The 27,302-nt window shown below is 42.6% G+C and overlaps 1 protein-coding gene across 1 annotated transcript; it reads right to left on the minus strand.

Moving 5' to 3' along the window:
* Positions 1-932: 932 nt before the first annotated feature.
* Positions 933-27,203, minus strand: LOC144275807 (solute carrier family 2, facilitated glucose transporter member 11-like). Its single transcript, XM_077835349.1, has 12 exons — positions 27,087-27,203; positions 19,648-19,746; positions 16,460-16,620; positions 14,430-14,554; positions 14,055-14,184; positions 13,305-13,453; positions 12,690-12,877; positions 11,522-11,632; positions 10,035-10,136; positions 9,320-9,395; positions 7,752-7,879; positions 933-1,139 (listed from the first exon to the last, which is right to left on the minus strand). Exons 1-12 carry the CDS (start codon positions 27,201-27,203, stop codon positions 933-935), a joined length of 1,593 nt encoding a protein of 530 aa, XP_077691475.1.
* Positions 27,204-27,302: the final 99 nt, after the last annotated feature.

The following is a 27,302-nucleotide window of genomic DNA, read 5'->3' on the forward strand; positions in this document are numbered from 1 at the left end:
GCCAGTCCTTGCTTACAGGCAGCCCCCCAACCTGAAGCAAATACTCACCAGCAACCACACACCACACCACAGAAACACTAACCCAGGTAACAATCCCTGTAGCAAACCTTGTTGCCTACTCTGTCCCCATATCTACTCTAGCGACACCATCAGGGCTCTAGAGACAGAAGTTAGACTTACTAGATAGTAATGGTCACGTCTCTTTTCTTGTTTGAAGACTGGTACAACATTTGCTTTCTTCCCAATCTTCTGTAAATTAATCCAATTTTTCCATGACTTTCCATGATCATTTCACTTCCTTGGTAAGGACACTAAATTAATTCCCTTGATGTGGGTCATCCAGTCTGGCTGAACTTTTTACAATGATGCTTTTTTAGCAAGCTTTTACCACCTCTTTATCAATAGCTATTTTACAAGGTCTTCGTTGCTTCCTAAACATCCAGTCTTGTTTTCTTTCTCAAGAAAAGAGACCTAGATTCTGATCCCATTGACTTCAATCGGCTTTGGATCAGGGCCATAATCAACCTGAAATCTAGTCAACCAAAATAAATACAGGTACTTTACCTGCTTAAGTCCCCCCCCACCTGTGATTTTTATTTTTACAGTTCAATTTCCTGTTTCTTGTAAAATCTTTCCTTTGTTGCAATATGAAAGACCCTCAGGAATAGGGGAAACTGATTAAGTATAGCCCTTGTGCTAGTGAATCCTGGTGCAAGACTGACTAGTTCAAATTGAGTCACCTAAGTAACCTTGAAAATGTTTGACTATCTGGTGGAAAATAAGACTTAAGCATGAGGAATTTCATGTCTGTATAATTTTATGAAAATAAGAATAAGACAGTAAAGCTAACAGTCCATTTTAGGATTATATTTCAGTCTGATTGCAACAGTGCTTCCTGTCCCCCTAATACGTAACATTTCCCATCTGAGCAGTCAGAGTCTGGTGCAGAAGGTGTGTTCCTTAGATAAATTATTTTCTGTGTTCACCGCTTGTTTCTTTCCAAAATTTAACTTATTAAATTCCCCTTTAATTTCCATGATTGACTTCCCCTTTGTCTCCGGGAGGAACAGGTAGGTGAAGACTGATGAGAACACAAGGATCCCCAGAAATATAAGGTAGCAGAAAGATCCAAGGCTTTCCTAAAAACAGAAATAAGAGAAGATTGTAAGAAAAATACCCTTCTGACTCTTATTCCCTTATCTCTTCAGCGTAGGTTTATATTTTAGGAATGAGAGAAATTCTTAATTCTAAAATAAAACAGAGTCCCAAATCACTAATGAAGGTGGACTTTGTTATGCATTTCATTATCTACTGGGATTTGTTAATATTCTTTTGTTAGGTATAGAATTCCTAAATATTTTGCCTTGCCTAGAGCGCCTAACATTCATCAATTCTGGGCACAGGATGTGCACAGGAACTATGATGGTGTTAAACCTTCTGTAATCAACACAAACTTATGGTCACGTCCTTTTTGGGAACCATAACAACTGGAGAAATCCAGAGACTGTTTGACCCTTTAATTATCCCCATGTTCAGCATGCTTTTTATCTCCTTATGGATTCTCTCCTGCATTTTTCTAGTGGTCTGATATGCTCTGCTGGGGGCAGGCAGTGGCTACACAATGTTAGTCTTATGGAGCACTTTGAGTCATACCTGGCCCACTGGAAAATACCTGCCAGTGACTCTGGAACACGCTCATAACCTTTGCCCTTTCAGCTAGGTTCTCTTCACACACCTCAGTGCTCTCTACTGAGGTGTTACTATAGTACTCAATCATCAAGTCAATGAGAGGGGCAATCTGAGAATCTGCCCCTGAACAGCATGGCATGTTTATAATGGCTTCTCAGTTGCTACACTTTGAACTTGTTACATGCACGGTCTGTGCAGCAGCCTTGCTGTGGGGCCCAAGTATATTGTAGGTAACACCATTAACCCTCTTCAGCACCCCCAAAAGCCCCTTCCACGTGTTCTGGATTTGTAACTTTTCACAGGGAGTAATACCAGCACCAAGTCCCCCACATCAAATGATTGCTCACTATGTTTTCTGAGCAGTGTGGCTTTTTGTGAAGCTTTGTTGAACCATTCCTATCATTATCTTTAAATCGTCCCTAAACTTTTGCACATATTCAGCCTCTGCCTCAGAGCCACCCTTCCAGGAGCCTCTGAGATCCAGGGGGCCTTCTGGCTTTTCACCCATATAGGAGATCACAGGGTTCACCCCATTTGGACTCTTGGGGCACCTCCAAGTAGGTGAACAACAGATAAAGTAACATTACATCCCAGTTCCTCTCCCTTTTTTTAAAATATATTTCTAAATAGGTTCAATGGGGCTCTAAAATCTTTCATCTAAACTATTTCTCTGGATGATATGGAGCAGATCTTAATTGGTTTAGCCCACACATCTTCCATAACTCACTAAATAAGTGGGACATGATATTTGACCCACAATTTGACAAGATTTCCTTTGGGAAATCTGCTACAGTGCTAAATATAGTGATTCTATATTCTATGCACTGTTTCAGCTTCTATATTAGAGGAACTGCATCTGGATACCTAGTGGTGAAATCTACTACTACCAATATATTTTCCCCCTCTCTGTTTTGGCTTGGATAAGGGTCCTTTAATGTCCATGGCAACCCAGTAAAATGCTTCCTTGATTATTGGCAAGGGAGCTTTGTGGTATCCTACAGGCTTTTTCTGCTTCTGACATAAATCACCAGTCCTGCCGTCATCCTTTACCTCATTTTGAACATTAAAACAATACAATTTTTTTCCTCAAACCTTTCATATGTCCTCTGTTCCCAAGTGTCCTGCACAAGGACAGTTGTGGGCTAATAATAACTCCACATGATGCTTTGAGGTCAAAAGCAATTGTCTGTATTTTTTGTATTCTATTTTTCCCCACCAGAGCCTTCCAGTACAGTTTAGCTTCTCTTCTGTAAAGAACCTAGCCCTGTTCTCCCTATCTGGGGCCCTACTGTGAATGGCTTCTCTGATGCTCTCTTGAGAGGTGTCCGCATTGTGCTCCACAGCAAACTCACTTTGGCTGTGGCTTGCTTAGAGAGCTGTCACCAGCAGCTTCTCCCCTTTCTCTTGGGACACATTGATATTCTCTGCTGATAAGGGGACTGAGGCTTTTCTTCCCCTCTCAGCTCCCTTTCTCTCCTCAGAGGTTACCTCTGTGAACTCAGGGACATATTCTCCTTTCATGGGTCACAATACTGACAGCTTTGGGCAGTGATATTGCATAATTCTCAACCAACACAGCTGCTGGTAAATTTTTAAAAATTCCTACTTTCAAGTACCCCTTAAGCCTTTCCATTCCAATCTGATGCAGGCCAAAGGTACTGTGGTTTTAAATTGTCTTAAAGATAGTAGTTTTACCTTCCCACCCGGGAGCATATCATTCTCCTGAATCACATCCCCCCGACCAGGAAAAGCTGAGCACCAGTGTCTTGCCACCTCTGGCACGCTCCACCATTTATGTTTGGCCATTGTTATAAACTATTCTACCCCTCAGGAGGTCAGACCTGACAAAGGTAACCAGAACTCCCTCTGCCACCACTGAAGTCTCTGACTCCAGTGTAGCTACATTAACCCGAATAAATCAGGGAGTGAATTGGGATCCCCCATACTTAGGACACTGCCTTTTCATATGATCAAGGGACCCACATAAATAATGTTTCTTTGGGGTGGGGTCCAATAATTAGGGTTACTAGGAGGAGACTGGAACTGCGGTGGTGTGGATTTAGTTCCCTCACGTCTCTCCCTATTCCCAGGGACAAACTGGGAACCCCCTTTTATGCCAAGTTTTTGCCTTTCCCTTTGGAATTTGTGCTCCTCAAATAGTCTCGCTTGTATGTACAAGTTACCTTTGGCAGCTGTCTTCACTGATACTGGAGTTTTTCTCCTACACCATGGCTTGCCCTTCCTCAGAGCAGGCCTGAGCAGGGTTCTCAACTTATTTGATTGCGCCCCACCTTCATATGCCGCTGCCCAGCTCTGAAGGGAGAGTGGAGAGCAGAGGCTGCTGGCTGGGCACCCAGCTCTGAAGGGAGCACTGTGCCAGCAGCAGGGCAGAAGTAAGGGTGGCAGTGTGATTTGTCAAGATCACTTTTCAAAGCAGACTTAGGATCCCATTGCCACCCTTACTTCTGCCCTGCTACCGCCACCCTGGGGCTGACAGCTGGAGCCCTGCAGCTCCAGGTGAGGGATGTGGGGGGGAAGGGAGGAAGTAGACCCCAAGCCTGGACTGCCTCCTGGTGAGGGATTGGGAGGGAGGGGGAAGAAGAGCCTGATCCTGGATGACAGGGCTCTGGCTGTCAGCCCCCAGGTGGTGGGGCTCTGGCTGTCCCCTTTGTCTCATTCTCCCAGCTCCCGGGAGTGCATGGCCCTTCCGCACAAGCCCCAGCCGCCTAGGCCTAACAGGCAGAGCTCTTTAAATAAAAAAAAAAAAACAAACAAACCAGCACACAGCTCATGCCTCCCTTGACACATTCCTGCACCTCCCTTGGGAGGCCCTCCCCATAGTTTGAGAACTGCTGCTCTTGAGTGATCAGATCTACCAACTTGTCATAGGTGTCTGCCCCTTCACTTGTTTTCCATTTTCTCACATAATCTGCCATTTTATGCACATTCCCCCTCGATGTAACTTATCAATCTTTTGAGGTTTCTGAATGCCTCTGGAGTAGTGTGAAACCTTTTTAACAGACTCCTTGCACTGATGCCTGTCAGGGATGGTCTAGGTAATACTTAGTTCTGCTTTAGTGTAGGGGACTGAACTAGATGACCTAACAAGGTCCTTTCCAAATCTACATTTCTATGGTTCTATGAACATACTTCTTAGCCTCATTAACCTCTGTATCATTAAATACCTGTAAAGTTTTACCAGTCAATTCAGGGAGTAAGACAGTCATTCTTTGTTCATCTGGAATTCTATGTACCATGCATATTCTTTTGAAGGTGGTTAAACATTCCTCAGTGCAGTCAGTCTCTCTGTAACCCAGGTACAGCTTGTTGCAGTTTTGTGAACCCTGGTGAGAATTCCCCGTGCGATGAGGGATGATTTTTTTTTTTGTAAATTCAATATGATCAGGGCATGTAGGCTCTCTGTCTTCCTCCTCCCCCCCAAGGGCTTCTGCTTCTTGGGCTTCATGCTTTGTCTTTTAGCGCCAGTGCTCTTTGGTGGGGCGTTATTTGCTCCTTTGGCTCTCTCTGCAGTTTCACACCTCTGGTGCTCTCATTTCTTTTCCACTTTAGTCATCTCCAGCCTGGCAAACTCCAGCTTCAGGGCTGTTTCACTGAGAGCTGCATCAGGATTGTTTTCTAAGCCTGCACCCCCCTTTGGTCCTTTTGGTCAATCAGTCTGATCACTTTTCTGTTTATCCGCTTACTCATTTTATATTTTCTTTTGTTCTGTTTCCCTTACCCAAAATAACAAACCGTAACCTTTCTTTACCTGTTTCCCAATCTTCTCAGGTGTGAATCTCTCAGTAACTATTATTTATTTGGTAAATAAATGCCCGGAGCATGATCCCTAGCTAATCAGCAAACTGGGTGTAATTTCCTGCCAACTGTGATGCTTCCCAAAGTTATGAGGCAACTCATCCCACCTGCTCTTGTCATGAGTGTCTCATCTGGGCCTGCTGTGGATCAGCTCCCTGAAACCACCAACCTCTGGCAGCACAAGTGCTGCCTTCCATGTCTCCACAGGCCTCGCTGTCTCTGTATGAGTTCGCGATAGGCACACTCCAACTCCCAAATCCTCCAAGCCTGCCTCTGGAGTACTTGGTCTCTGTCCCACTGAATACTCACAGAAGTCTCCGATCCAAAAGATTAGTACACCCCAGCTTGCAAGACTCAACTCAAGAGCCATACTGTACTTAACACACAGCTAAGATATCTATAGTGAAAACGAGAATGTTTTTTATCAAAGAACAGAGTCAAGTGATGGAGAGTGAGAATATTGGAAACAAATGGTTACATATAAAAGAAAATCATAACACAATTTCTGGAGCCTAAGCTTAACTAACAAGGCTGTTAGGATATAGATATTCAAGCCTGTCTGTAAAGGCCTATACGCTAAGAATTTAGGTGTATTCTTATCACTTGGCTAGTTCTAGAGGTATAAAAGAGAATCAAAATCACTGTCTGCCGGTGTAAGGGCCTTCTCTTACTGTGACAGTCTGAGGCCCTGTTCTTAGGCTAAGAGCTTTGGCTAAGCAGCAGAGGCAGCCATAAGCTGGGAAGCAACCAGTTACATCCTCACATTCCAAACTAGTCCCATTGAAAGAAGGTGCCATTGGGCTATTAGGAATACAATCCTGTCCTGATAATGCCTATCGCCTCCAGAGAAAGGGGAGTGCCTAGAACATGTAAAAGGAAACTTAGTTTGATAGCATCCTGTTTGGCAAGAACTCACTTATCAATAGCTGGAATGTGAAATGTTCCTGTCTGCTGTATAATTAATTTTGCTGGGTGTAAACTAATTAAGGTGGTGGGATATAATTGGTTAAATAATCAAGTTATAAGATGTTAGGATTGGTTAGTTAAATTTCAGTAAAATGATTGGTTAAGGTATAGCTAAGCAGAACTCAAGTTTTACTATATAGTCTGCAGTCAATCAGGAAGTGAGTGGGTGGGTGCATGGGGGGAAAATTGGAATCATGTTTAGCTAAAGGGGGAAATGGGAACAGGGACACAGGTAAGGCTCTGGGGTGTCAGAGCTGGGAAGGGGGACGCTAAGGAAGGAAACTAGAATCATGCTTGCTGGAAGTTCACCCTAATAAACATCGAATTGTTTGCACCTTTGGACTTCGGGTATTGTTGCTCTCTGTTCATGCGAGAAGGACCAGGGAAGTAAGTGGGTGAAGGAATAAGCCCCCTAACAAAGGCATTCTGCTATATCCTACAACAGGGAGATCTCCCCAATGTGGTGCCCGCTGGTGCCATGGCTCCTGCCGGGGCATTTTTGTGTGCCCACAGGACACCCTGCCGCTGAAATGCTGCCGGGAAGCTTTGCCATTTCTCAGCGGCATTTCGGCAGTGATGCTTCTTCTCACTGCTGCTTTTCGGCGGCAGCATTTTGGCGGCAGGGTGTTTAGCACCTGCCACAGTCTTCTGGGAATAGCCGTATGCTACTCCCACACGAAAGGTTGGGGATCACTGTCCTACAAGATAGCTTAGCCCTGGAATTTTCCCCAGCATTTTCAATCAATATGTCTGGGAAGACATCTCATAAGATCAAGCCCACTGGCAGCTTCTCCTTAGAGATTGCAGGAATGAGGGTGTACCTCCTTGCCCATACCCCAAAAAGTTCACTGTCCTTACTTCTGAACAGGCCTCTCCCCTGCTGGGTCATTTCTTCCTGTAAATCTCCTCCTTGTGGATTTAACAATTCTTCTTTAATATTTGGCTCAGACTGTAAATGAATGGGAACCTCTGTGAACCACAGAGTACTTAATTTACATGTAAACCAACAGATAGATAAACATTTCTTGCCTAAAAGAAAACCTGGTTTTCACCTTTCTAGTGTCCAGTCCCTAGTCACAGATCTTAAGAACATAATTTTCAGTATATATACATAGAACTACTTATACAGATGTTGTGTATATATACACGTTGCCATGATTATGATGACCAGTGTGCCACAGGCTTTCATTAGAGTCCTTACACTGCATTCTTTTGTACTATATCTATGTACTCCTGTGCCCTCAGGCATCCCAAAGAGGCTGGGTCACAGAATCACTTACCACAATGTAGGGAAAAATCATTCCAAGGACAAAGAGCCACACCCAGCTGATGCTTCCATAAATCAGAAAGGCTGATGGTCTGAATGACTGGCTGAAGATTTCAGTGATTATGGCTACAGTGGCTCCAGCTGGAGAAGAGATGTTTCTTTAGTAACTTTAATTCACTTGCTTCTGCAAAGGGCCTCACATTGACAATGCCTAGTAGAAAATTATAGTAAGTCTGTCCCAGTGATCTATGTGGTTAGTGTCCTCTACTACAACAAAAGAACTTGATTCCCAATCCCAGAACCCTGGCAGTGCAGTGCTGCAGATGGTGTGCAGAAACTCAGGGAAGAGTTGGGTTGCCTTGTAGGGAGGTGTGAGCTAGTGGACAGAGGACTAGACTGGGGCTTGGGACTCAGGGTATGTGAACACTGCAGTCAGGAGTGACTCTGCAGCACGTGTAGATGCGCCCGAGCTAGCTTTCATCTAGCTAGCTTGAATGACAATAGCAGTGTTGCTGTGACAGCACATTCAAATACATACCCCCGCGCCCCGCCAACTAAGTAGATCAAAACTAGCTTGGGTACAGCTACACATGTTGCAGTCATACTTTTTGACTGCAGTGCAGACGTACCCCCTGCCACTGACTTGCTGGGTGAACTCAATTTGCTTCCCTGTGCCTCCGTTTCTTTATCTGTAAAATGGGGACAAATTATATTCACCTCCTTTGTATAGTGCTTTGAGATTTATGGATGACAAGTACTATATAACAGCTATGTATTTATTATTATACCTAGCTGTCCTGAATTTTGAAACTGTACTGATGGACTCTGACAGGGTCCCTGCCTTAACTCAGCTGAATAGATGGAAATTGTGATGTAAAGTCTTGAGTTTGTTAATTTCAAATTGAAATGAATAATGGGATATTTAATCTGTGAGATGCATATAGCGTCCCTTTCTGCTGTGAGGCATGAGGGAGGAAAATAAAACAGATTTTTAAACTTTGTATACATTAGCCTCTTAATCTGCTAGATTGTAGTGCACAGTTTGGCATATTTCCTCTGATGTTATGTGATCTATGTGGTTTTATATCTTATTGGTATGCACCATCAGTGCAATAAATTATTAATCTACATCCCTCATCTGTTTTGCGGCCTCTTCCATCGATGCTCCTCCATGGGCAGAAAGTGCATCAGTTCACTATTTTAACAAAGGAGGTGATCACTAAATATGTACTTATCAATGTTCTGTTGGGGGAATTGTGTTAGTAGCAGAGTACTTTGGGGTTCTTCCTCTGGAATTGATTCTCAGATTTTTTTGGGGGGAGGAGGATACTACATTCTGAGTTAAGAGCCAGTAAAAGATCAGCAGTAAAACTTGAGGTGCTCATGTGCTCTTTCCACTTTTTCCATTTATAGACACATTGTCTCCTTCTGTTAATGTATTCAGATAGCTAAACCTCCTTCCCTTGCTGCTCTCTAGAGGTGGTACAGTGGTGTTCCGTTCTTTACCCACCAATTCTGATGCACTCGAGTGGTATGGTGCAAAGTTCCCTCCTCACCATCATCTAAAGTGGATGTACTCACCTGGTCCAATTCCATAGCAGATAACGAACAAGAAGATCAGAACAACGCTGAAGTAATGCATCCAAAAGAATTGATGCTAGAGTGAGAAAGCAAAGTGAGAGCAGACTTTGTAACAACATGGTAGAATAGAATGCTCCCTGCCAGGGCCAGATTTACACCTTATGCGCCTCTAGGCACAGCATCTTCAGCTCCCCTTCCTCCGCCACATATGGCGCTCCCAGCCCGAACCAGGGCGCAGCCCACCCCCTCCAGGCAAGACTTAAGCGGGGGACTGTACCTCTCCCCATGGCAAGCGGTCCCTGGGTGTTTTCTGTCCCTCCCGCAACTCAGTGTGGTAGCCACGCTCCAGTTCTGCCTATGCAAGTGAATGGGGCACCGGCCACGCCCCTCCTTCTACTTCCCCAGCTTGGGGCGGAGGCAGTGGGGTGGCTGAGATTGGAAAGGGGCTAGGACGCTCCCAGCACCTTCAGCAGCCGCCCTGCCCATTGGTGGCTCACAGTGCCCCACTTTTAACGTTTAGGTGCTCCTAGAACACCAGCGCCCCTAGGCACGTGCCTACTATGCCTAATTGGAAATCCGGCCCTGCTTCCTGCTTTCCACCATGGTGAATGAAGTTCACTTTGGTGGTTATTCTGTTGCGAAAAATCTTGCCTAGGAGGAAAGATTAGAAATAGGGGTTGATGCTGGAAAAGTCTCAATTAGGAAATCTCCTTACCTGCAGGGAGAGAGTCATTGTGAGGAGTATTAACACGAAAATCATTAGTACATATCCTCCGCACAACAGCATCCTCCTGCCAAATCGCTCGATAAGGGAGCTCTGGAAAACAGAAAACACAGCATTACCAATATGGTTAATTCCAACTCCAAATGAATGGATTACTTCCCATGCTCCTAACCTTCTTCTCAGAAGTCTTATTCAGTTAATACAAACAGATGAGACTCTCTAAACATCAGCTAAATCTTACTGATATTTCAGTTTATCATTTGTACTGGGGATGGTACGTTTAGACCAGAAAGATTTATACAGTATGGTTGGACTGATTCTGCTTTACTTCAGCATCTCCTATTGACTTATTCAGAAATATTTTTCTACTTGAATATTTCTCCCTTAAAACCATGGGGAAGAGGTATATTTTACTTTCATCGCTGTACATCAGTCTTGATCCCTGGATGTCTAGAGATAATCCATTTTTAGGCAAGAATGCAGTGCGTGCAGCCATGAGCTATATATATCTACCCTACTTACAGGAATAATTATTGTATTATCTTGTGTCATGAGAAAAAGTCATAATTCAACACATAGGTAGTTCAAACCTGAGGCTTACCCCAGAAATTAAGGCAGAAAGTAGGTGTTCATGAAGGGCTTATATCTCCCAGAGCCTCCACTGCAATTCCTTAAAAATTGATGGGATAAAATAGTTCATGGACTTTAGTCTCCTCCATTGTGGGAGCTGGTAACTTTTTCTGTCTCTGAATAGGGAAAAAAGAAAAGGAGGACTTGTGGCACCTTAGAGACTAACCAATTTATTTGAGCATAAGCTTTCATGAGTATAGCTCACGAAAGCTTATGCTCAAATAAATTGGTTAGTCTCTAAGGTGCTACAAGTCTTCCTTTTCTTTTTGCGAATACAGACTAACACGGCTGCTACTCTGAAACCTGAATAGGGAAAGTGTACAGCCAACTGACAGCCATTCCCTGCAGGTGATAACCTCTTTTTACCCAGGATGGTAGTGATCAGACATGCACCAGCTTCTTGGCAAATGACCTACATTTCTTTGTTACATGAAGATCTGTGTCAAACTGCACAATTTTGTATCAATCCAAAATTTCACATGGCTTCACATAATCCACTATTTTGCTCTTTTAGAGGCCACTGGAACTGTGCCCTTTATTCTTCCTATCTATCCACAAAGCAGTTGTCTGTACAAAATCATGATTGGTTAAAGCATGATGTGAAACTCATTTCACGGAGTAAAAAATGAGTACAAAGACATTCAACAATACAAAGTTAATTGGGGAGAAGGGCTGCCTTTCACAGCTTCATGTGACTTAGAGGTAGGAGGAAATTTCTTGATTAGTTTACACAACGGAGTGAGTCTCTCCCCTAACTCCCCTCTGCCAAGGCTACACATTAAAAAAAAAAAATGCTGTCTCTAAATACATTCCCTTTTCCCTACAAACTCCAGTTTGGTGGGACTTACACACACTATAGATGATAGGCATTCACATGTCCCAATTCCTAGTGATATGTAGGGGATGAGATAGTCTTCAAACCTGGCTGTACGGAACACTTCAAAAGAGTAGAAATAGATCTGAAAAAGGCAGAGAGAAAATAGTGTGAACAATCATCTTGGAGGCAGGCTGTGAAACTCCTCAGATGTGAGGCAGAAATCAGACAAAAATTATTCTAATATAAAGCAAATTTACTGATGGGTGGGCTGTCTGCTCACTGGCGAAGCATTTTGGTGCCATCTAGTTCTCACTGTACGTGTGATAGTGTCACAAGCATGTCACAAGCTCCTTGTACAAGTGAAGTTCTGTCTGCTCTATCCATTCCTGTCTCTACAACCACAGCTTTCTAGCTTCGCACACTGATGATTTTGGTTTCAGAGTAGCAGCCATGTTAGTTTGTATCTGCAAAAAGAACAGGAGGACTTGTGGCACCTTAGAGACTAACAAATTTATTAGAGCATGAGCTTTCATGGGCTACAGCCCACTTCATCGGATGCATAGTCCCTCTTGTTGCTTTTGGAGAATTACATATTCTTAGATCTTCATGTACCTGAATGAAAAGCTTCATCGTTGTCTCTGTTTTCAGATTCTAGCCTTCAGTACCTCTGACCTCCCCAGCAGACCCCAACCCATGGACCTCAGGGGGATGGGTCAGCAGTGTTTTGACATAGAATGTGATGCAACAGTGGTGTGTCTTTGTCCATCCCCTTTATTGGTGGAGACTGACCCTAGAATTTGGCATTGAATACCTGCCCCCAATACTGGTGCTTGTTAGCAATTCTTGGGAGGATCTCTCATGTCTGAGCGAGTGGCCTATGCTGGCTCTTTGGTGGAGCTGGCACCAGAGACCTTTATGGAGAGGTATTATCTATATTTGCAAACTTGCTAATGCATTCAGGATTCCATACTAGAAAAGTAAGAGCAGAATTGTAATGGCAACAACCAGGGGTCCATTGATCAGGAAGAAGAGGACCAAGATTCTCAGATTTTTAAGACCAGAAGGGACTATTATGATCTGACTAGTCTGACTTCCTGCATAACATATGTCATGAATATAATAGTGCAACAAATAACTAGGCCTTTTTTTAATGCTACCTAACAATGACTCTGAGTTTTTACACAGGGAAAACACTCAACTGCATTGACGCCACTAAGCTGCAAGCTGGTCATGATGGTGACCAAAAAGTACAATTGCCAGCGCAAGGATCGTTCTTTAAATAGTTCCAGGACACGCAAGGTTTTGGTGCTTTTTGTTGCAGCCTTTTCCTTCAGTATGTCATCAATCTCTGCTTGATGATCTCCTTCACCCCAGAGTTGCTTAATGGCTGTGCAGGAGAAAAAACTAAATAGTTTAATCTATCAGTTCATCTCCATCATTCTTTAATAACAAATCCTTTTAGCCTGTCTGAATCACATAGACTTAATTAGTCTGTCCTTAGAGTTGTTTTCATCACATCATGATTTGGTGTATGTTGTCGGGGCAATGTGTGGAAGCCTACTCTTGTTGCCCAGATGGTGCTTATTCTATAGATAACTAGAAGAGTTTTGTCTGCGGGGCTGTCAGAATGTCATATCACTCTAATATTGAGTTGACAAATGTAACCATTTTTAAAAATTTTATTTAATGAAAATGAACATTAAGAGCGCGGTTTTATTGAGGTAGTAGGAGTCTTGGGCTCTACTCTTTTTGCTTTCAATGGCTAACACTCCAACAAATTAGATTTACTGAAATGAGTGGAGTAAGTACTTTACCTTTCATGAAGGCATCCTCATTACCCTCCTGTATCAGAAGGTAGGATGGGGACTCAGGGAAGAATGGGAGCATAATCAGCTGAATCAATGCTGTGAGTCCGGTAGAAGCCAACAACAATGGCCACAACGATTCATTTCCTAAGAGCTCTCTGGAGAGTACATGTAAAAGTGCAGTCATGATCAAACCATTATATTAATATTCAATAACTTTTTCTGAATGATAAATAGAGAGACAGCAAATGGGCCAAATTCTAGTGGTGAGTGCATTGCAGCCGGATAACTGAGTCAGTCTGGCAAATTTTGTGAAACTCAGCAGCACTTTGGAAAACTTTCTAATGATACATTAGGTCCCACAGTGACCTTTAGGAAGTTCATGAGATTGTGATGCTAATTTTGAACTGAAAAACTTTCTAATATGCTACACATCTCAAATGTGGTCCCATGTGCTAGATCTCACCATGATATTTCAAATAAACCTCAGGAAGTTTTAAGGTAAGCCACTTGGTAGCAAGGCTATAGAGGAAAAAAAATTCAGATTGTGGTTAATTACGTGTATTTTTCTATGTCCAATGTCTTAAACATGGAACTCTCAGATTTGGTCAAATACTGTCTACTGGTTTAAGATAAAACATTTAATTTTGGAGATGAGAGCACTTATTGAAGATTTTAGAGGGTGGTTTCCTTTTTTTTAAAAGACTTAAGACCAGCTTCTGCTGCTGCAGAGAAAGGTGGTAGATGATTTTGTTTTACCTTAGTCCAAAAATCTGTCCTAAGACTTTTCCTAGTGTCAGAAAAACAGCGAGAGTGGAGTTTGAAAATCCACGCAGCTTCTTGGGTGAAATCTCTCCTACATATTGAGGATGTATAGTGAGAGAGAAACCTTGGACAGGAAAGAAGAGAGATGACCATTAAATTGAGGAAAATGTTAACTGTCTTATCCCAAGCTCCTCCCACTACTCATTTCCACCCCCTGCACCTTTGACCAGCTATTATGTATCAGTGTCTTCTGTGACATGCTAAGTATACTTGTTGGGTAATATAAAATAATTCTAAAAGAATTATAATGAAAGGAGACTATACTGGGACACCAAGGAGACTCCCTTTTGATGTATACAGAGGTCATACCTGTTCCCATGCCATAAAGGAAGCGCCCAATCAGAATCATCTCAAAGGACTTGGCCATTTTACAGAAGGCCATGAAAAGTGAAGCTACTAGCATGATCAGGTTAGTGACAATCTGACACTTCTTTCTGTAAAAAGATGAGAGTGGTATGAAGTGAATATCTCTTATACTGTTTTTGATTAATGTATTTGCTGTTACTTATCCAACATACAAGCACCATGTAACGTCTTAAATATGTTAACTGTAGGTATGGTACAGCAATTACTGTTCCTTTGTGGCATGTTTTAATGGATACACAAACTGGGTATTTCCCGGAGAAATTAAATGATTCTTCGCTTTCAGAATCCAAGAACTTTTACTTCATAACTGTACCTTGGCAGCATGTGCATTTATAAATGCTTAGCATGTGTCAGTATTTCTTTAGGATGGGAGTTCATGTGTAGTCGTACTCGAACAACAGGTTGATCAAGTACAATATGTTGAGGAGTACAAGCATTGGGGTATTGAAGTCACTAGAATTCATGGTGCAATATCCAAAGTACCAGCTTGTTATACAGAAACAATTTGACTCTGTGGGAGCCAACTGTAGACACGACTCATGATGAGGCATTCCTGCCACAGTAGTGGATCCAAGGCACTTGTGGATCTGGCAGAAAGGATATACCAAAGAGAGGCTTCAGTAAAGACTATATTGTAAATTTTAGGCCGGATGGCTGCAGTAAGTGGTGACCATGGCATGTCCCCTCAGTGGACCCTGATGTCTCAGACTTGAATCACATAGACTTTTGCATCTGGGTGGCTAGTGGTTTCTGAAACCCACTGGCTGGATTACTATCCAGAGACGTTCAGCATTCTTGGAAAGGTCTTGCAGATTCATCTGATATCTCTGGATGCACTTGTGAAAAGGAGCCTAAGTGGAGCAGCTTTTCACTCAAAGTTGTTCGTATCTCCAAGACCAGTTGCTACACGTAACTGCTCTCGAGATGAATGTGATCTTGTATGCATTAAGAGCGTACAGAGACCTTATACCTAAAAGTTGATTCTGATTCAGGCAGCTAGGCTACCAAGGTTGACGTAAACAAGTGGAGAGGAGCAGGATCTTGTTTCTAGTGTCAGGAGGCCTTCAAGTGTGGGATTATGCAGTGTCCCACAAGAAACTTCTTGGGGGCATTTACCTGGCAGGAAAGAACAATTGCAGTCAGGCTAAGATGGTTGAGACCCATATGAGGGGCCTCTGGATCAGAGGGTGGCGGAGCAGATCTTTAAGTGGAACACACCAGTAGATCTGTTTGCCAATTTCTCTGCAAAGGATATTGGTGTTACACACAAGATCCTGAGAACACACCAGATGCATGAGGAATCCTTTCTCCATCTATTGTGGAGTTACTTTGGGACAGACTTTTAATAGAGGACATTACTAACAATGGAGCAGTCTCTTATACAGAACTATGGGTAAAGTTAACTTTCTTTTCTGTTCAGTTTCACGTTTTCATTAGAATAGGTACTAATAATTCTTTAATACAACATTCACTCCAGAATTAATACACTTTGCAAATCTGACTTTTTTTAAGCAAGCACTTTAATGTTTCAGGTTTACCCTTGAGTGTTTAAGCTACATCTCTCAAAAGTGGAATTCAGGCTGGTCCAAGTGATTGTAACAGTTCCCAGGAAACCTGGGTTTGAACGAATATGCATGGCTTCTGTTTCTGGATTTGTAGATCTTGGAAATTATGTACTGGAGGATGATGTGAGGAAATTGCATCACATGTTACTTCCCCACAAGGCACTAGTAAATGGAGTGTTGGTAAGCCCATCTTCAGAAGGGACCACACTTCACCATCAGCATACTGTTTAAATACACTGAATGAAAGACTGGTTACCACTTACCCTGGGTGGCTATGATAGCAATTTAAAGCAATTGAATAAAAGTATATATGGTCAGACTACATTGAACAAGAATAGTTGACTGTATGTGCTTTGCTAGTACATTTTTCCCCACATGCCTTATCAAGCTATGAAAATAAATACTTACTTTCTATATTTTGTAGTAAGGTAGCCACAATATAGGCTCCCTAGCAGTCCTCCTATACCATAAACAGACACAATGAAGGACCACAGCAACATGATGGTCTCAGGATGGAGGGGATAGCCATATCGCTCTATCCAGGTTTCATTGATAAATGTCCTAATGTGCTGAAAGAGCAAATGATACTTTAAATAATTACTGGTTTCAGAGTAACAGCTGTGTTAGTCTGTATTCGCAAAAAGAAAAAGAGGACTTGTGGCACCTTAGAGACTAACCAATTTATTTTGAGCATAATTACTATGGACTTTCCTCATACTATTCTGTTACTGTGCTTCAACTTTGATCCATTGCTGTAGTCTTGGACCTCTTTTTAAAGTAATCTTCACTGTCAAAACAAATTATTTGTGTACTTTGCCAAATTTTCAACTAAACTTTTTTTAAGTTTAGATGTTCAAGATACTTTCAAAGTTAGAAAATGCACCTTGAGTTTATTTTCTTTATAATCCTGTCAAGTCTTTTTATAAGACATCTCTGAAATGTAGAAATTTCAGGAAAGCTTGGGAAACTCCGATGTAACAGACTGGCTTAGTATGGTTTATCATATCTCCTCCTAATTGATTAGATCCAGCAACCAGAACAGTCTATTACAACAGAAGGAGCGTTCCTTTAGTTCAAGTATCAGAGGTGTGTGGTTTTAGTAATGAAGGTCCAGGGTTTAGTCTTTGATTTTTTTGTTGTATATTTGGCCATTGTTTGTTGCTAAACGGGACTTGAACTGTTGTAGACCTTGCACTCAGGATGACTTAGCTGTATTGCCAGTCCCAACTATTGAAACATCATGAGTCCGCTCCCCCCCAAATCAGAAACTTGGTTTTAAAAAACATGAGATTTTGAATATAATTTGGGATTCTTTTAATTTTTGTTCTGGTATTTGAGCCTTTAGGGCAGGAGGGCTAGACACTTTTTTTTTAATGGAAGCTGAAATTTTAATGTAATCATCTGATTGCTGGAGCTGTGGCTTTAAGAAAGATCAAATGTCATGAGATTTGTGGTAAAATCATAAGATCTGGCAACACTGATCTCATGACGGATGTGCGTGGTCAGGTCTAATAGCAGGGAGCCAGGAGCCAAGCCAGGTGCTGGAGCTGGAGTTGGGAGCCAGGAGGAGGGCAGAGACAGGGCTGGGGGGGAGCAAAGCAGATAGAAGAGAGATTGCAGCTGTGGGGAAGTGCATTGAACAGCTGCCACAGCCCAGTGCTGCCGCTAGGTTTAGGAGCTGTCCTGGCAACAGCGCTCAGCCCGTCAGGCCAATCTGGCCAGTTAGGGGATTTAACTGAGGTTAGCTAGCTGATCCCAGGCCCACGTGGAGGCTGTCATTCCTGACACTGAGCTAGTGTAGTGCATGCAACATACTGCCGTAGGCATGTGATCATATCTCCTATTACAAGCTGGCCCCAGGGACTAACTGCTGACTGTATGCAGTGGTGTTGTGCCGACTCAGAGCTTTAGTTGAAGTGGTATTCGTCCCCACTGGTGACTGTAGCGTCTGTACACAGCCATGGTTGGCTAAACTTACAGATAAGGGATGGAATTCCAACTAGATCTTTTTCACCAGTGGAAACTCTTTTCTCTAATGCACGAGATTACTTTGGTTTTCTGATATTTCTGGGATATTAGCCTAATTTACAGCAGATTTTCCCCCTCATTCATACAGCTCACTCAAGTGCATTAACAGAGATGAAAAATTGATACTCTTAAAAAAATTTTCCACTTTTTAAAAATGATGTAATTTTGTTTTGAAAAAGCATTTACATATTCAAAAGTTTAGTCTTCTCACCCTGTTGTGCAAATTTCTGTGAGTGAATGAAAACTATACAACTTGCCGTAGTAGAGATCTGATCTCTTAAAAAAAGCTAACTTCTCTACACAAGAAGCTTGCACCACTGCTTTCTGACAGGAACCCTTATCCCACTACTCTCGAATCAGTAATGAGCCTGTTGTGGCCACACCTTTTTAGCTGTGAAATGTTAAGAGGTGGTTTCTGTTAGCACATTGGGAACAATAGGAAAAAGTCCCCTCAGCAGGCTTATGGGAAGGCTTTTACTTTAGATACCTCCTAATTCTAAGGGAAAAGTCTTTATCCTCTGAGACTTGATAAAGCTGACCAAATTATCTCGTAAATTCACAACACAGCTGCAGGTTTGTGGACTTGAGCTATGAGGAAGTGTACGTTTGTCAGAGCTACACCAAATAAACACCTTTTAGTTTCAGTGATAACTGGGCCTCCTGCTGGTCTCCTGATGACTCCTAAATCAGGGGTTCTCGACCCCTCAGGGGGTGATGAGATTGTTACATGGGGAGTCACGGGCTGTCAGCCTCCAATCCAAACCAAGCTTTGCTTCTAGCATTTATAATGGTGTTAAATATATAAAAAGTGTTTTTAATTTATAGTGGGGGGGGGGAGGAGGAGGTTGCACTCAGAGGCTTGCTATGTGAAAGGGGTCACCAGTACAAAAGTTTGAGAACCACGGTCCTAAATGAATATGGTTACCGAGTTTTGTTTCCAAAACAATTTTTAAACCCCCCTCTAAAAGAGGATTTAAGTTTTTTACCTTTAAGCAGAGACTGCAAAACTGTGTTTTAAGGTGTAGTGGCTTTACAATAAGATCTCCACGTTTGATTTCACTTGTTACGTAAGGGAGAACTTAAACCCAAGTCTTTAAAGACAAAAGGCTTGCACACAAATTGATTGTACCAGGTAGTCCCCTGAAGCTTAGCCTATAATCACATAAATACTTCCCAACATTTTGGTAAATCAGTTCTGAAATGTAGGAAACTCATTTTGGGTGTTGCTCATTTTAGAGGTTTCAGAGTAACAGCCGTGTTAGTCTGTATTCGCAAAAAGAAAAGGAGCACTTGTGGCACCTTAGAGACTAACCAATTTATTTTAGATTGCAAGAAAGGATATTCCTTATGCTATTGGGTTAACAATCTCTCTTGTTTTGCTTTGTTTTTTTGTTTTTTAAAGTACTGTCCTGTTGGGGATAAGGTGCTCTACCTACATGATATTTACTTTTCATTATAGATCAAAATGAAGACATTGTAATGGAGTTTGTTGAAATGCTCAGCAAGTTTTGAGAGTATCCTTAACCCAGGCCCCTCCACCATGTAAACTCCGGGGAGTCTCTGCTTACCAGGGAAGGGTAGCTGATTGCAGAAATATGGAACCCATATGGGAAACTTCCACCAATTCCCAGCACTAAGATCATTTGAAACAATCCTCGATACTGAAGCTGAAAAGAGAAAGCAATGCTCTATCAACTTGTCATAAATCTAGATTCCCTCATGGTCTTGCATCCTTGTCTGCCATACTCACCTCTTTGCTCTGAAAGTATGTATTCACTACAGATACTTTCAGATATAAACAAACATTCTTCCAAAAGCCCACAGTCCAACCCCAAAAGCAGAATAATTGGCCACAGGACCAGATTAAGGTTAAATCCTTCCTAGTGCAAGGAAAATTATTGTATTTTACAAAATTATCTACATATCCTTGCTTAGAAGTAAGGTAGCAGAAATTAAACCATTGTTGCCTGCGAGATGTCTCTCGCTATATGGATCTGACTGCTAGTGTGACAAGCTGACAGGAAAAAGGGTATCAGTCCAGGTAGAATGGAGTTCTAGTACCTTGAATCTACAGTTTGTTTATGAATGGTAAACCATAAGTATTGTACCCTCAAGGCCTCTCCAAATCAAACTCTCTTGAAAGTAAAACCAGACTTTCTCTCTTCCAGACTTAACATAAAGAGTTACCCCTCAGCTGTATTGCAAAGACAGAATTTTAAAAACAACCAACTCTTCCCTGCTCCATCCACCCACGTTTCTGATCCAGTCCAAACTTTAAATATGATAATAGAAAGATACTTTCTCCTCTCATCATTGTTAGAGGAGAATAAGAGGAAACAGCTATGTGCTCTTTACCAGAGCCAAATTCTTCTCTTTCTCTGAGCTCTACTGGCTCTAAAGCCCTTTGAGATGTGCAGAGGAAAAGTAAGGGGTTATCACCATTATCAGTGGCGATAGATATCATCATCATCATTTTGTTCTTTTCTAGTCCTCTGTGCTCTCCTGTTTTACCCTTGTAAATGGGCTTTACTTTTCCAGCCATTAGGGTTTAGTCCCTTCCTCCTTCTGAAGGGACCTACCTGGTAGTACACACCTTTTCTCTACACATTTTCGTGTTGTTCCCCTTCTGCTGCTGTTTAACTCAAAACATTTTGGGTTGTAGTTAGTAAGACATGCTATATAAAATAAGTCTTGTACTGTATTGCAAAGCATAGCCAGGCTTTTAACCTTACAGGTTTATCAACAAATCTATCCCATAATAATAATTATATATCAGCATTTTCCATGGGGAACATACATATATGTCCTGGCACAGAAGTGTTTCGAATGTTGAATCTATAGTTAGCCTAGTATATAGGGCTCTATTTAAACAAAAGCTGTTGATTCAATCTACATTGATCAGGCTGCCAAATGAAACAGCGTTGGTAGGAGTATGAACAGTAGGCAGATAACATTTCGCTCTACATCTCCTTCATGTCAAACCTAACTTACACCATCTTCCAGGTTCCTTATTGCCTAGCTGAGATCAGTACCTGGATGTAGAGGAGCTAGCTGAAGCAGAACTTAAATGAGAATGTGGTGATGCTCCTCCCCCACACCCATCAAAGGCATCTGCCTCAGACTGTTACATTAGTCAGTGTTTAGATCCACAGTGGCAAAATCAGTCAATTTTTGTCTTGCCTGGCCGGAAAAAAAGTTTCTAATCTTACTTATTTGATTTAATTTATTTCTTCATATTTCTAAAGTAGAACTAGAGGCACCCATACAGTAATCTGGGCACTTTCTTTGTAAATTAACAATCACAAAATCTATAACCAGAGGACTGCCAATTAAATATATCAACCTCAGCCCACAAATTCCTCAGCAGTTCTAGAGGCAAGAGAAGAAATATGGCCTTTGCTTTATGCCTGAAAAGCTAACAAATCTGGTCTCTGGAGTGTGAGTTCCAAGACCAAGGATCCTTCTCGGAGCACACACTGCCATCTGCTCCCTTATGTTCATATTGAAGGAGTTCCAGCTGAAGCATCTTCGCTCATCTTAAGTCTGCCATTGCATACTGGGGAAAGAGGTAATCCTTCAACTAATCAGATCCTAGAGCATTAAGCACTTCATAGATTAAAACCAACACCTTGAATTCCACCTGGAAGTTTACTGGAATCTGATGAGATTACGGAGCTCTGGTCTAAATTAGTCTAATATGCTCCCAACATGCAGCTCCACTTAATAAAGAAGTGGTGGTGCTCTGCAATAGGTTCAGCTTCTGAATGGTCCCAAGGTGTAGTCCTATCCAAATGCTATCAGACTTAGACCTGAGATTACAGTGATCTATGCATTTGCAATATTTAGGCTCCACTAGGGTAATGGTCTATAACTAGAAATGAAGCTCCTTGCCTTAAGAAAGCACCCGCTAATTCAAAACATAGCAGACTACCTCCCAAGCAACACAAATTATCACGAGTGAGCTGGACTTCAATGAGTTCATCAGCATGGACGTGGAGGAGGTGGCTGTGAGGGAGATGACCAGCGAGGCGTGCATGCTGGCCCAGAGGAATCAGTGGGCCAAGGCAGCCGAGTGCTCAGAGGAGGAGGATGGGACCTGGACCCGGGGAGCTGTGTCATTGCTGCCGAGGCTCTGGCTGGGCTGTCTGCTGCCATGAAGTGGTGCCTGCTCCACAGTGTGGTCTACCACTGGGAGAGACTGCTGGAGATGGAGAGCACTGTGGGTGTAGATGAGTGTTGTGGCCAAGGCCAGCCAGAGCAAGGTTTTCCACTGCTCCAGCTACATGCCCAGCATGGGGCTGTAGACCCCAGCTCCAGCTGTGCTGGGCTCAGCCCTGCTTTGACTCTTCCTGTAGGGTAGGAGGGAGGGAGGGACTGTGGGCTCTGATTCTGCAGTGCTTCCCTCTGATCCACACCCCGCTTTTCCCTTTGCTTTGCCTAGCACAGGGCGGTGAGCTCCAGGCAGAAGGAGCAGCATAGCAAGGTGAGCCAGTGCCAAAGGGGCTGCCCACAGTGTGGGGAGGGGGGGAAGGGCAAGGGGTTCTCAAGGGCTTGGTCACTGGTACTTACGCTGAGTGTAGGTTAGACATGGTAGGAGCTGGGCGGAGCACAGAGCAAATGGTGTATGGACACAAGGGGTGGCAGCATAGATCAAAGGAGAGAGGAGCAGAGATGGAAGGGGTGAGGACAGACAATGTGGTGTGTGGGAGAAAGGAGGCTTCCACTAGTCTGGTCATTCCTGGGGACGGGTCTCTATTTTTTAAAAATAAAACCTCCCACAAGTTATTAGAAATGCATCCACTCAATATGGTGCTTTCTGCACTGGCTCCACATTGAATGCCCACTCTAGTTCAAACTCCCATGGAACTGGTCCTGGCTATGTTAAAGGTAATTTCACCTAGTATGACTGGCTTTCTACAGCAGCTGTGTTCCACTGGAATAAAACTGTTGACCAGTAGGGGGAGACTTGCGTCTGTAGGAGCTAAAACCTTCATGAGAACCAAAGCAAGACCATTGGACTTGTTACTAGACGAAATAGGAGAGGCTTCTAACCTCATCACATTCATAGATAAACTGAAAACGCACCTCTTCACCCAAGCCATTCCTGACAGGTATTTATCTAACCTGTTCCTAAACCTTCCAATGATGGGGATTCCACAACCTCTCTCGGAAGCCTATTCCAGTACCTAATTTCCTAGAGTAAGCCCATTACTTCTGTTCCTACTTTCAGTGGATATGGAGAGCAAATGATCCACCATCCTCTTTATAAGAGAATTGAACATATTTGAAGACTATAGGGCCGCCACTCATTCATCTTTTTCAAGACACAAAGTACCCAGTTTTTTCAACCTTTTCTCAGAGGTCAGGCAATCTAAACCTTTTATCATTTTGTTCCTCTCCTCTGGACTACCTCCGGTTTGTTCACATCTTTCTTAAAGTGTGGCACCCAAAACAGGACACATTACTCCAGCTGGGGCTTCATCAGTTCTGAACGGTGTGGGACAGTTACCTCCTACATCTTGTATACAATGCTCCTGTTAATACACGCCAGAATGATATGAGCCTGTCAAAGTTCCTCCCCCACTCTGAATGCTAGGGTACAGATGTGGGGACCTGCATGAAAACCTCCTAAGCTTATCTTTACCAGCTTAGGTCAAAACTTCCCCAAGGTACAAAATATTCCACCCTTTGTCCTTGGATTGGCCACTACCACCACCAAACAAATACTGGTTACTGGGGAAGAGCTGTTTGGAAATGTCTTTCCCCCCAAATACTTCCCAAAACCTTGCACCCCACTTCCTGGGCAAGGTTTGGTAAAAAGCCTCACCAATTTGCCTAGGTGACTACAGACCCAGACCCTTGGATCTTAAGAACAATCCTCCCAACACTTGCACCCCCCCTTTCCTGGGAAATGTTGGATAAAAAGCCTCACCAATTTGCATAGGTGACCACAGACCCAAACCCTCGGATCTGAGAACAATGACAAAGCATTCAGTTTTCTTACAAGAATTCTTTTTTTAATAGAAATAGGAGTAAATAGAAGTAAAGAAATCCCCTCTGTAAAATCAGGATGGTAGATACCTTACAGGGTAATTAGATTAAAAACAGAGAATCCCTCGAGGCAAAACCTTTTAAGTTACAAAAAAGATACACAGACAGAAATAGTTATTCTATTCAGTACAATTCTTTTCTCAGCCATTTAAAGAAATCATAATCTAACACATACCTAGCTAGATTACTTACTAAAAGTTCTAAGACTCCATTCCTGGTCTATCCCCGACAAAAGCAGCATATATACAGACACAGACCCTTTGTTTCTCTCCCTCCTCCCAGCTTTTGAAAGTATCTTGTCTCCTCACTGGTCATTTTGGTCAGGTGCCAGCGAGGTTACCTTTAGCTTCTTAACCCTTTACAGGTGAGAGGAGTTTTCCTCTGGGCAGGAGGGATTTTAAAGGGGTTTACCCTTCCCTTTATATTTATGACAGAGCCTTTTTCACAGCTGTGACATGTTGGCTCATACTCAGTTTGTGATCCACTATAAACCCCCAGAACCTCTTCTGCAGTACTACCACCTAGCCAGCGATTCCCCATTTTGGTTTTGTGCATTTGATTTTTCTTTCCTAGGTGTAGTACTTTGCACTTGCCTTTATTGAATTTCATCTTGTTGATGTCTAGTCCTATCTTTCAATAGCAGGCAGGAAAGAAAGAGAGATGATCATTTTGCCTCTTTGGCGGCACCTGGACACAACAGATACTAAGGTAAGGACTTAGGGTGAAATTCTTGCCCTAGTGAAATCAATGGGAGTTTTGTCATTGACTTTAATAAAGCCAGGATTTCACCCCTACATAGATAGGATAGCTCCTCCATCTTTTCAAGGTGACTTATCTCTGCCATCACAGGAAACAAGAGACTCCTAAATCTTTTTTTCTCATAAACTGGAGCAGTTTAGGAGCCATTTGGATGGTCAGAAGAAAGTGATAATTAGTCTCCTAATGGCATTTGTTTGGAAAAACAAACTCTCAGAAACAGTCACTTTAAGTATGATATGATGAAAAGAGGCCACAGATTTCAGCGGTGGTCCAGGGAAACAAGATGATGATTTGTATTGTGGTAGCATGTAACAGCCCCCGTCACGGTCTAGGACTCCCTTGTGCTATGTGCTTTACTAGCACAGAACAAAACCGGAAGAGTCTAAAGACGTTGAATCTTTCCTATTTTTCTAGTATTCTATCTTTGTGGTCTGCTACTACTAAATAGAGCCCCCAGATTAAATTACCAGGTACTCACCAGGTCTGAGAGACAGTTAGCCATCTTTTACAAAAGGGCTGGTTGCAGCTGATCATGGACTCTTTCCTGTCAAAGGGATGAAGTGTGCTCTGGGCATCCTTATTTGAATTATGCTGTCGCACCAGTAGTGAGCTGGCACCATGTGATTCAAGTTAAATTTTACTTTCAAGGTTTTCAGTTAACTAAAGTCTATTTCAGATGTTGTACAAAGTTTGAAAGGGTTGGATTAAATATTTGAACCAACAGTTATGTCCAGTCCAATCAAATGAGGTGGTCTTCTTGATGAGGAACTTTTTTTCCTGAGTACTCACTGATTGGGGGAGGGGAAGCAATTTAGTGTAGGCTTAAATTCTAAATAGGATTCTGTTGATCATAACTTATTTGTCTTCAATATAAATTGAGAATTAGCTCTGAGTTGTAATTTGGTGGAAGTGGAGGATGCCCTGGATGGAATTTGGACACTGAACTTTAGGACTTTTGATATAAAAGTGAATAATTCTGTCCCAATAGCTCTGCTGTGAATTGAAGTACCCTATAAATTAGTCGTTACTTTAGAGAATAGAATTGCTTCATCAGTTTAGCAATGGGCACAGTCCTAACCAGCTCTGCAACTGGATATCTGGGTCTACCAGCTAAGCAATCAATACCAATTGAATTTTCTTTTTGAATTTTTTGGCTAAGATTCATCGTTTAATAGTCTTCCTCCAACTTTTGCTGTTTGCCTACCTACTTCTTTTTTTTTTTAGCTCTGTCCTCCTGTGATGGGATGGATGTACAAACCCTGCACTGGTGAGGTGAGTGTTAAGGAGATGTTCTGGACACAGGAAGCCACGCCCCTTCGCTCCTGCTGGGCATGCTTTCAGTGGAGGGAGAGTTCAAAAGGGAGCAGCTCAGCTCAGACTAGGGTGGCTGACCAAGCAGGTGGGCAGTTGCGTGCTGCAGCCTCCTGCAGAGAAGCTGCTGGGGCTCCAAGCAGCCGGGACTGAGCCTCACAGTCAAGCTGCTAGCAGCCTTCTCTAAATCCACAGGCACTAAATACAATTCCTTGTATTTCTCCTTCAATATTCAGCATGCAAACAGTGCATCCAGTGCTGAGCTTCTTGGCATAAACCCGAATTTGTTATTGCTTGCTTGAAGGTCCAGCTCCTCCTGAAGTGTTTTCTCAATAATTCTTTCCAGCCATTTCATCGTGTGACTCAGTAACTTGATAGGTCAGTAATTACTACGTTCTTGCACATCTCCTTTAGGCTTGAAGATCAGGACTAATGAGCTCTTCCTCCACTCATTGGGCATTTCCTATTCACTTTAGTTACAGTTTGTCAGTCCCCTGCAGATCAAACTGGAGCTGACCTGCTTAGTCATTCTAGCTATAAGTACAGGCTATTACTTAGCATCCATAGTTCTACACGACGCTTATCTGCATATGCTGATTGCTCCACAGTAACTCTTGTTTGGTTTCTCCCTTCAACTCTATATTGCCAGTACTATGTTGTCTTCCCCCCGTTTCTTCAACCCCCAGAGTTTTTACAAAACTCATTGCAGCAGTTATAGGAGTTCACCTCTGGAAGCAGGCAATCACAGTTATTCACTGGATAGTCTGGGGCAGTTCTCACTTAGGAATACTGATGCTCCTGTTTCTAACTTTAAATCTTTTCCTGACCCTAGATCTGATTGTGAACCTTGGCAAGTTTTCTGGCTCCTACAGAGAAATTGATTTACCTTGGAATTAACTTCCACACAGACCTCACAAACAGGAAAGCGCTTCAAAATGGGAGTTCGAAGCTCCACAGTCCTATTCCCTTCACCAAGGAATACAATTCCTTGGCTTTCTTGCATCCTGCTTCTAGGTGGTCCTCTGGCTCCACTTCTGGCTTCAGAAAAGCTTCAAAAACAGACTCCAATGAGAAACTGCTGAGTTTGAATTAATATGCAAAC

Source organism: Eretmochelys imbricata, chromosome 15, assembly GCF_965152235.1.
Source record: "Eretmochelys imbricata isolate rEreImb1 chromosome 15, rEreImb1.hap1, whole genome shotgun sequence".
Taxonomy (NCBI): Eukaryota; Metazoa; Chordata; order Testudines; family Cheloniidae; genus Eretmochelys; species Eretmochelys imbricata.

Coding starts and splice junctions, on each gene's coding strand:
- LOC144275807 (XM_077835349.1), bottom strand. CDS start 27,203: ATGCAAGAAAGCCAAGGAATTGTATTCCTTGGTGAAGGGAATAGGACT. Junction 7,880..9,319: donor CTGCTATGGAATTGGACCAG/GTGAGTACATCC, acceptor TCTCTTCTCCAG/CTGGAGCCACTGTAGCCATA. Junction 1,140..7,751: donor TGATTTTTCCCTACATTGTG/GTAAGTGATTCT, acceptor TTCTGTTTTTAG/GAAAGCCTTGGATCTTTCTG.